The sequence below is a fragment of the Myxocyprinus asiaticus genome, chromosome 2, assembly GCF_019703515.2.
Source record: "Myxocyprinus asiaticus isolate MX2 ecotype Aquarium Trade chromosome 2, UBuf_Myxa_2, whole genome shotgun sequence".
Lineage (NCBI taxonomy): Eukaryota > Metazoa > Chordata > Actinopteri > Cypriniformes > Catostomidae > Myxocyprinus > Myxocyprinus asiaticus.
Window position 1 is genome coordinate 59164028 of NC_059345.1, and position 11512 is coordinate 59175539.

The following is an 11512-nucleotide window of genomic DNA, read 5'->3' on the forward strand; positions in this document are numbered from 1 at the left end:
AATAGAGAAGTATTATAATGTATTATAACTGTGGTTACAATTATTTATGAGAAGTTATAACATATTATAAGGTGTATTGTGAGACAATACTAAGTCATTATAACACCTTTACACTGCATTATAAATATGAGCTTCATAGAAAGTGTTTCTGGAATATCATTATGATGGATTTCAGTTACCAGGTGATGATTTATAATGAGGAACCCAAATGAAACAGGATTTGGACATAGTAGGGGTGGGCGGTATGATTAATGTATGACTCTCACATGTAAATAATGTAAAGCAGTCCTTCCCACTGATAGCCACACAAATACATCTACCGCATCATAAACAGTTAGCAAAATCTCTAGCACTTGTCACATTTCTGCCCTCACACTGTTTGTAATGTCATACCACCCTGTCCTAAGACATCAAATTCCATATCATCTCCTGCCTCCAGCAGTTTATTAACAACACTAATAAAATTTCCTCTTGTTTCAGGAGCGGACAGATGATAAGAAGAAAGTGTTTCAGTTAGCTGCAGGTAGTTTATCTATAAACAATCTCCTTTATGAATACAAGACTGTTAAGTGCTGACCAGACATGGCCAAAGTTATGTACTCACTATATATAAAGTCATAAGACAGTATCAGCTTGTCACCAGATGCCTAAACATTTGGGTGTGTAAATGTGTGATTCACAGCGCGTCTACAGGCACCCGAGGGTGGCGATATCAAGCTGGAACAAGACAGTGACATCACCAGTATGGAGTCCTCAGCCCGCTCCATCTCCCCCCCACGCTGCAATGGCAGCATCACCAACTTCGAATCTCGTGTCCGCCATGGCAACAGCATCCGGACCATAACCCAGTCTGCATCAAGGCCTGATGTCCCCAGAACTGGTGGACTGACACGGAGTCCAACAGTAACTGTGCGACAGAAACACAAAGCAGAGCACATCCACAAAAGGTCTGTTTTGCACTGTGGTGTAAAAGCTTTATATTTCCATTCATTGCTGTTTAGATCCATACATCTGCAGTTCACAGAGCTTCACAACCCTTAATTTTTACTTGTATAGTACTTTCAGAATGTACAGCAGCCCCTCAGTTCCACAAAGACAAGTACGGCGAGTGGAGTACATACCCATCAGGTTTGATATTCTCATGGAATTTGATCATGCAATAGCAGTGAATCATAAAAGTAATTTAATCCTTATACTACAATTAAATATTTTACCTATGACTGCAATGGACATATCTCTTAAAATATTACTGTACTTAGAAGATTTTTTTTTTAATTGCTGGTTTTAAATTAGCTTTAACATCACCATGAAACATTGTTTCCAACCCATTTTACTTTAGTTATAAAATAGAAAATTATAGTGATAACATGTAAGGCAGGACTTGATTTTATCCATCGGGAATTGATTGGACAGTGAAAAGTGGGTGTTAAATACCACAATGGAATAAGGTCGTTGGAGAGGAGGGATTAAAGAAGGTGGAGCAGTGATTACATTTTGAAGATGGAGTGACGTGATGCCATGCGAGGTTCGGATGTGTGAACACCGAGTTCTGCGCACTTTGCTAGTTTTAACACTATTCATGTCATAAACCGGTGAGATTTGATACACTCTGTTCCATAACTGTTCTGGGAGGACAATATGTCAAAGAATTCAAAATCCTCGGGATCTGGAGACATTAAAAGACACTTACGTGCTCAAGCTGACACCCCCCTGGAGGCCCAGAGCCCGGGAGCCAGTTTGGTCGGACAAATGAGGGAAATTCGGTGAGAAATGTTGAACATGTCGACAATGCTGACGAAGGTCGTTGCTGATTTGGAGGATCTTGCTGTAATACATCGATCGATCACTGTCATAGAGACGAAATTCACTGAGGTGGTTACAAGAGTGTGGAATGTTGAGAAACGGATAGATTATCTGGAGTCATCGGAGAGGGAATTATCTGCTAATCCGCTAACGACCAAGGTGGATTTGGAGCGTGTCTGGGAGAAGTTGGAGGACTTGGAGAACTGTAGCCGGTGGAATAACGTCTGTATTGTTGGAATTCCTGAGGCCAAAGAGGTTCAATTTCTGTATTCCTGGATAGGCTCTTTCCAAGTCTGCTCGACATAACAGGCCATAAGCTGGAAATCAAGCGTGCTCACAGGGTTCCGGCTTGACGATCTGCTGAGGGAGACAGGCCCCGATCAATTCTGGCCAAATTTCTGAGATCATCCGATAAAGATCTCGTGTTACACAAGGTGAGGAGTAAAGGAAGGCTTTCTTTGAAGAACCACAGAATTTTTTTGTTCCCAGACTTTGCGAATTCGACAAGAGAGAAACATGATCGATTCAAGGAATGCAAGAAACTCTTTCATCAACAAAAGGTCGCTTTTGTACTGATGTTCCCAGCCAAATTGAGAATAGATGCTAAGGATGGCCGTAAAACATTTACATGTCCCCAGCAAGCAATGTCCTTCATAAAGTTAGTGGAGTAAGTTATTTTGTGGTACTCACATTGCAGCTGAGGGGACCGACACACTGAACATTTGTTGGACTGCCCGAGGAACTGTTTTTTGTTTCTTTTTGTGCTGGTCACGCCTAGTGGCTGGAGTTTGTTTTGTGAAGTAACACACCTTCGGGACAGTTATGAGGATGAATCTACAATCTTTGTGTTTATTCTGCCTATTGGCTGGAGTTTGTTTTATAGATTATCTTTTGTTGTGTAATTCTGTCTCATAAAATTTGTATAGAAATACCAGACTTGAGCAATCCGAGGGTAAAGTTGTCGCGGGGGCTCTCGTAGGTGTACATGGACTGTTTGAGTTTAGAGGGATGGATGCCAGTTGGCGCTGTCGTGCGTGGGGTTAATGCGCACATTTTTCTTTTTTCTGTTTGTTTGGTTCGGGTGGAAGTTTGGGGTTTGATTGTTGTGCTAATGTTGGAATGTGGTCTTTATAATTTTATTTTTGACACACAATCTATTTTTTCAATTATGTCAAAATGTCAAATGTTAATATGAGTGGATTGTCTCTCTCCACATGGAATGTAAATGGGTTTGGGCACCCCAAAAAAAGAAGGAAGGTTATTTCTCTTCTTAAGTGTAAGAAATATGATATAGTGTTTCATCAAGAAACGCATCTTCCCCTGCAGGAAGCTGAAAAATTTGGGAAGATATGCGGTGGACTTATTTTCTTTAGTGCTGGCTCAAGTAAGAGCAGGCGAGTCATTACACTAATAAGTAAGCATCTACAATTCAAATGTCTCAAACATGTTAAAGATAAATTAGGAAGAATCATAATTCATAAAAATCATAATTGTTTTAGCAAGCCACTGGCACCCCTCATGATATAATATTGAGAGGAGTCATTAATCTTTTGATGGACTCAGTCCTTGATCATAGTGAATCAAAAGTGTTCAAGACCCCTAGAGCAACATAGACATTTCACAGGATGTGTTTCATCTGTTGTTGATTGCTCAGTTGGAAACATTTTAGTCTCAGATTATGCCCTGGTGAGTTTAGAGGTGTTGCCACATATGGAGAAAAGGAAATCATATAGTTGGCACTTTAATGTATCCCTTTTGCAAAATCCTGAATTCCAACAAATGTTAAAGACTGAAATCAATGTTTATATGGAGACCAACTGGTTCTTAGTATCCTTGTGGGCGTGGCTTGGGAGGCACTTAAGGCGGTTATTAGGGGCCGGATCATACAGTATGCCTCATTCACCAAAAAATCCAAAGCACAAGAACTCGTGGAATTGGTAGGGAATATTAAAAGTGCAGAGCTGAAGCGCCGAATGTCATCTGATGGCCTCAGAGAATTGACCCGATTGAAATACAGATATAATACTATTTTGTTGCGGAAGGTGGAGTTTTGGCTATTCAGGGCAAGACAGTCATACTTTAAGTAAGGGGACAAGGCAGGAAAACGTCTGGCTAAATAATATAAAACAGAGAGAGTCTTTTTCTACCATTCCCTCAGTGAAATCTGCTGGTGGTGAAATATTTACCTCAGCCATTGATATTAATAATGCTATTAAAGATCTTGATCTTGATCTCTATAGTTTCACGTCTTCGTCTACTGATGAGGATACTAGAAACTTTGTGGAACCATTAGAACTTCCTAAACTGACAGCTGAGCAAAAAAATTCTCTTGATTTGGAGATAACCTTGGAGGAGCTTGGCGAGGTAATTAAGGCCTTGCCTACAGGCAAGGCTCCGGGGCCAGATGGCTTTGCCGCTGAGTTTTTTTAGACCTTATGCTACAGAACTGGCTCCACTTTTGCTTCCACCAACCATGACACAAGCCCAGATCAGTCTGATTCTTAGTGAGTGTAAGAGTTACCGTCTAATTTCCCTGATACAGCTAGACGTTAAAATATTTTTTAAAGTTTTGGCTAACTGATTAAGTAAAGTTATGACATCTCTTATACATATAGATCAGGTGGGGTTTATTCGGGGCCATAGCACTTCTGATAACATTAGTCGTTTCATCAATATCATGTGGTCAGTGCGAATGATCAGACTCCGGTCGCTGCCATCTCACTTGACGCCGAAAAGGTGTTTGATATGGTAGAATGGATTTTGGAAATGTACGGGTTCAGGAATACTTTTATTGGTTGGATTAAGTTACTTAATAGACACCCGGTAGCGGCGGTACAAATGAATGGATTCATTTCGGATTATTTTACTCTGGATAGGGGCACCCGTCAGGGTTGCCCTATTTCCCCATTATTGTTCTGTCTTGCCCTGGAACCATTAGCAGCCACGATAAGAAAAGAGGATGATTTACCAGGGGTGGTGGCAGGAGGTGTGGCGCATAAGCTTTTGATTTATGCAGATTATATTTTATTATTCATCTCCGACCCTACTATGTTTATGCCTTGCCTCCACAGAATTATTAATTCCTGTTCGAAATTAAGTTCAAAATCAAGTTAATTGGTCTAAATCCGAAGCTTTGGCTCTGACAGTGTACTCCCCGGTAACAGCTTTTCAGCCGGGCGCCTTCCAGTGGCCCAAACAGGGCATTAAGTATTTGGGTATTTTATTCCCTGCAAATTTGTGTGATTTAGTTAGTTCATTTTGACCCTTTAATAAAAAGATTTTCGAGCAATGTGGGCAGGTGGGCTTCATTACATTTATCGATGATTGGGAAGGTTAATGTTATTAAAATGAATTGTATTCCACTACCTGCTACAGTCTCTCCCTATAGATGTCCCCCTCTCTTATTTCAAGCAATTTGATAGCATAGCGAAGTCCTTCATTTAGAAGGGTAAACATCCCAGATTACATTTCAGTAAGTTGCATAGGCCGATTGACAAAGGCCTACACAAGATTTTGTTTTATTATTATGCATTCGGTCTCAGAAATTTGGCTCATTGGTTGCTTCCATCTGAGAGAGACCCTCCCTGGTTTTGTATTGAACAGGAAGTTCTTGCCCCTATTTCGCCATTGCAAAGCCTTTCTATGAAACTAACTGGAGAAGTTAAGTTACACCCTGTTATCTCGCATTTGCACTCTGTATGGACAAAAGTGTCCAGAGTGTTTAATTTATTTAAATGTAGCCTCGAGAATATGGCTGAACCCAAAAGTATGTATTAATAAGTACCCTTTCTGCTGGACAGAGTGAATTGAGAAGGAGGTTAATACGCTCAGTGACCTATATGAGAGTGGAGTGTTGAGATCCTTTGAAAATATGGTCCAACATTTTGGGATTCCCAGATCTCAGTTCTTTAGGTATTTACAGCTGCGCCACCTGCTCTATACTATTTTTTGGAGTAGCATACTCAGATACTCTGGGAGTGGTGATTACTGCTTTTGGAAACGGTCATGAGGCATCAGTGTATTACTCCCTGCTAATTCAGAGTCTGAGGGACGGAGCTTCAGCTTCTCTCAAGAGATTATGGGAGAAAGATCTAAACTTGGTATTGGAGGAGGGAGTGTGGGCTAGGATTCTAAAAAACGTAAAGCCTGCATCTAGAGATGCAAGGGTTTGCCTTATGCAATTCAAGATTTTACATAGATTCTTTTGGACCCCCTCTAGATTGTATAGGCTTGGTCTTAAAGACACACCCACCTGCTGGCGATGCCAATCAGAAGATGGAGACACAACCCATGTTTTTTTGGTGGTGTGTTAAGATCCAAGAATTTTGGTTGAAAGTTCAGAGTTTTATGTGTGATGTATTGGGCACTCAAATTTCATTTTGCCCCAGACTCTGTATTTTAGGCGATGGGGCGGTCATCAATATAGGGGATAAACACATTAAAAAATTGGGTCCTAACCAGTGTTATGATCGGCAGACAAATTGTTTTAATGGGATGGAAGTCAGCTGGAGCGCCATCATTTCAAGAATGGTGCACGGAGTTGGGGAGGGTGGCGGCTGTTGAGGAAGTGTTATGTAGAAGGCTGGGGAATTGGGATTCATTTGATGGGAAATGGGGCAGCTATTTGCCGTTTTTGGAGGGCTCTCGGGGAGGGGCAGTGGAGAGAAAAGTTTAGTTTTAAATGTGTGTGATTATTTTATATATATATATATATATATATATATATATATATATATATATATATATATATATATATATATATGTTTTTATTTTTTTGTGTGTGTGTCTATAATCATGTGTGACCACAGGGATGTTGTTGATGGTCAGGGTGGGGTTGGGGATTGGGAGGGGTAATAGAGGGGGTTAAATGTTGATTCTGTGTATATATGTTTTGCTTTTCCTTGTTATCTATATGAATCAATAAAAATGTTTAATCAGAAAAGATTATGAAGACAAAAACTTATTTTCAGAAAAATTATTACCAATGTATCATGCAGAATAAGAACAGGAACATGTATTAAGATAGTAAACAGGGTTAATTTTGACTTCATGTTGACTTTAAACATGAAACTACTGTTCATGTTATGCCATCATTTTAGATAATTGGTATAGGGAAAGACAGTGCTTACATTTTAAAAGTAAATTTCCAACTTCATCTCAACCATTTGCACTCATAGCATAAAGGAATAGTTCACCCAAAAATGAAAATTCTATCATCGTTTACTCACCCTGTAAATTATGACAGAATTTTTCATTTTTGGGCGAACTATCCCTTTAAACAACATAATTTGCCATCTGCATAATACAGTATAGTGAAAATGTCTTCATTTCTGTGAATACAGTTGTGAATTAACATTACTATCTCTGATATGCAGGCATGCTGGGTACTTAAGTAGTGGTTCCTGCCGGTCCAAATCCTATCATCACATGGCCTACAACGCCTGTACACGGTATGCCAAGAACATCCACTCTGATCCACTGTATCGCAAGACCTTCCACCCCATGCACACCGAGCCCAGCATAATCACAGCTCAGAGCAACGCTGGCTGCCGAGCCCATACAACACGCTTCGTCATTGTCAACGAACATGAAGCTCGCAAGAAGTTAATGCGCTCCACAACACGTGTACCAAGACATTATCTCCTAGAGGATGAACCAACAGAGATCGTAGAGCTGTATCCTCGTAACGTAAAGTGTTATATTCCTCGTACCTCTCACCGAAGCTATCAGCCACACCTCAGTGAGGAAGAGGAGGAGGAAGAGGAAGACCCTAAGAGCAGCACAAGGAGGGGATCGTTCAGACAAACGTACCGTCAACGATCACTCTCAGATCTCCACCAGACTGCGAGGTTCTACATTGGCGATACAACTAACAGTCAATTGTCAATGGAGCAGGATTTATATGGCGAGGAAGAGGAGGATGGCCAGGAAGAAGAATGGGTAAATGATGGCTCTCATCCTTGCTCTCAAACAAACATCCAAGGCCCAGAGTCGGCTCACAGGTATGGTGAAACACATGTAAAGCCCAAAACCAGGCATAAAATGGAGCCCTCGCTGACAGAGTCAGATTCGGCATCACTAGCGTCCAGCAGTGACCAACAAAACAGCAGCACGGACCAATATATCCAGGTCATTCACAATAAGGAAAAGTACTTGAAGCCCAGCGTGAAGCTGACCAAAAAGAAATCCAAGAACAGCATTAAACTGAATGTGTCTGGCTCTAATGATCTTGTCTGCTCAAATGTTTAACCTATTTATAGCTAAAACAGAGATTATAATTCATAAAGTTACAATATCTAAATCTTTATCATGTCAAAGTTGCTGTTTTGCCCTGTGAAAGCACAATGATTATCAAACTGTATAAGTGTATTTTGCATGTATCCATTAAATCTGAATACTGATGATTAACTCAACACATTTGGAGTTCATGGACCAGGACCATAACCACCATCAGAGGGGGGCACATCCATCCAACAATATAGATATATATATATATATATATATATATATATATACAGGTGCATCTCAATAAATTAGAATGTCGTGGAAAAGTTAATTTATTTCAGTAATTCAACTCAAACTGTGAAACTCGTGTATTAAATAAATTCAATGCACACAGACTGAAGTAGTTTAAGTCTTTGGTTCTTTTAATTGTGATGATTTTGGCTCACATTTAACAAAAACCCACCAATTCACTATCTCAAAAAATTAGAATACATCATAAGACCAATAAAAAAAAAAACATTTTTAGTGAATTGTTGGCCTTCTGGAAAGTATGTTCATTTACTGTATATGTACTCAATACTTGGTAGGGGCTCCTTTGCTTTAATTACTGCCTCAATTCGGCGTGGCATGGAGGTGATCAGTTTTTGGCACTGCTGAGGTGGTATGGAAGCCCAGGTTTCTTTGACAGTGGCCTTCAGCTCATCTGCATTTTTTGGTCTCTTGTTTCTCATTTTCCTCTTGACAATACCCCATAGATTCTCTATGGGGTTCAGGTCTGGTGAGTTTGCTGGCCAGTCAAGCACACCAACACCATGGTCATTTAACCAACTTTTGGTGCTTTTGGCAGTGTGGGCAGGTGCCAAATCCTGCTGGAAAATGAAATCAGCATCTTTAAAAAGCTGGTCAGCAGAAGGAAGCATGAAGTGCTCCAAAATTTCTTGGTAAACGGGTGCAGTGACTTTGGTTTTCAAAAAACACAATGGACCAACACCAGCAGATGACATTGCACCCCAAATCATCACAGACTGTGGAAACTTAACACTGGACTTCAAGCAACTTGGGCTATGAGCTTCTCCACCCTTCCTCCAGACTCTAGGACCTTGGTTTCCAAATGAAATACAAAACTTGCTCTCATCTGAAAAGAGGACTTTGGACCACTGGGCAACAGTCCAGTTCTTCTTCTCCTTAGCCCAGGTAAGACGCCTCTGACGTTGTCTGTGGTTCAGGAGTGGCTTAACAAGAGGTATACGACAACTGCAGCCAAATTCCTTGACACATCTGTGTGTGGTGGCTCTTGATGCCTTGACCCCAGCCTCAGTCCATTCCTTGTGAAGTTCACCCAAATTCTTGAATCGATTTTGCTTGACAATCCTCATAAGGCTGCGGTTCTCTCGGTTGGTTGTGCATCTTTTTCTTCCACACTTTTTCCTTCCACTCAACTTTCTGTTAACATGCTTGGATACAGCACTCTGTGAACAGCCAGCTTCTTTGGCAAGGAATGTTTGTGGCTTACCCTACTTGTGAAGGGTGTCAATGATTGTCTTATGGACAACTGTCAGATCAGCAGTCTTCCCCATGATTGTGTAGCCTAGTGAACCAAACTGAGAGACCATTTTGAAGGCTCAGGAAACCTTTGCAGGTGTTTTGAGTTGATTAGCTGATTGGCATGTCACCATATTCTAATTTTTTGAGATAGTGAATTGGTGGGTTTTTGTTAAATGTGAGCCAAAATCATCACAATTAAAAGAACCAAAGACTTAAACTACTTCAGTCTGTGTGCATTGAATTCATTTAATACACGAGTTTCACAATTTGAGTTGAATTACTGAAATAAATGAACTTTTCCACGACATTCTAATTTATTGAGATGCACCTGTATATGTATATGTATATATATATATATATATATATATATATATATATATATATATAATTATTTAAATGTTATCAAACTACTACATTTACAAAACAGGTGCCATTTGTGTTGCTTTTATACGTATACATTAAAATGACTTTGTTAAAGAATAACTGAAGCCAAAGTTTACTGTGTTAATATAGACATTTTCCAAACACATAAACAAACATCCAGTTTTTTTTTCCTCTTTCTTAATTTTTGTTTCTTGACATTGAGGAAAAGGCTTGTAATACAAAATTAAACCTTACAACTATCAACCGTCTTATCGTGAGGTACCCTTATTTAAAGGGATATTTCATCCAACAATTAAAATTCTCATCATTTACTCACTCTCATGCCATCTCAGATGTGTATGACTTTCTTCTACAGAACACAAAGATTTTAAGAAGAATATCTCTGCTCTGTTAATCTCCACCTACACTTTCACATTCTTTCACATTTTGAAAGTGAAAGTGGAGATTTATGGTAAAAAAAGACTTAAAGGTGCATTCAGTAATTGTTTCCTCATTGAAAAAGTTTAACTCCTAAAACAGGAAATCATGACCACTCACATTAGAATGAAGACTCCTTAGTCATATTAGTAACCTTATAAAAGCTGTTTTATTCTACATGGAGAGGGTCCGCACATGAGGACTGCCATGTTAGAATCGCATGACCAGTCAAATATTTCTCACTTAATCTCAGTAACTATCCTGTTATTTGAAACTTTCACTCATTGATTAAAGTAATCATGGCTGACTGTGAATACTAATTTTTTTTAAACTAAAAACTATTGATTTTAAATGATGCTGCATCCAAGCCACTAGGTGTCAGTGTAAGTCCAAGATGACACAAAGACAAAAGTTATTGAGTGCACATTAAATATTGATCTGTTTCTCACCCACACCTAACTGTATCATATCGCTTCTTTAGAAGATGGATTATACCACTGGAGTTGTGTGGATTACGTTTATGTGGTCTTTATGTGATTTTTGGAGCTTCAAAGGTCTGGTCACCATTCACTTGCATTGTATGGACCTACAGAGATGAGATATTCTTCTTAAAATCATTGCTTGAGTTCTGAGTTGAAGTCATACACATCTGAAATGGCATTAGGGTGAGTAAATGATGAGAGAATTTTCATTTTTGGGTGATCCCTTTAAACATACAGAAGATTAAAATGAAATTATCTTAAAATGAGACAATTTATTATTAACACATCTCATAAAATCTCACAAATGTTTTTAATTTAAAAGTCACCTTATCAAACTGGAAGGCTCCCATTACATTGTATGACAGGGTAACACATGTAAACATGGCAACCCACATTTGAGCCAACGGTAGGGAAAACTATATTTCCCAGAATGCACCATTTCTCCACAGAGAAAGGAAATGGCTTTTAATGAAAATTATTACATTATTATAATTTTTTTAGCATTAGACAAATTGTTGTCTATTTTTTAAAACCACGTTTAATCCATCTTGATTTTGCATGCATAATCGAAGAGTTCATATCTGTACAACTGTATCGATTTTATCTGTCGGAGCCGCACCGGTCGGTCACAACAGTCACTGTCTGTGACCATCTAT

The 11512-nt window shown here is 39.3% G+C and overlaps 1 protein-coding gene across 1 annotated transcript in view; it reads left to right on the forward strand.

The window, feature by feature from the left end:
* LOC127452754 (transmembrane channel-like protein 3) overlaps nucleotides 1–8052 on the forward strand; it is a 43328-nt gene extending 35276 nt beyond the window's left edge. The window contains exons 20-23 of the mRNA XM_051718445.1: nucleotides 481–523; nucleotides 683–947; nucleotides 1057–1128; nucleotides 7179–8052. Coding sequence (XP_051574405.1) covers nucleotides 481–523; nucleotides 683–947; nucleotides 1057–1128; nucleotides 7179–8052 — 1254 coding nt within the window. The remainder of the gene's footprint in view (nucleotides 1–480; nucleotides 524–682; nucleotides 948–1056; nucleotides 1129–7178) is intronic.
* Nucleotides 8053–11512: the final 3460 nt, after the last annotated feature.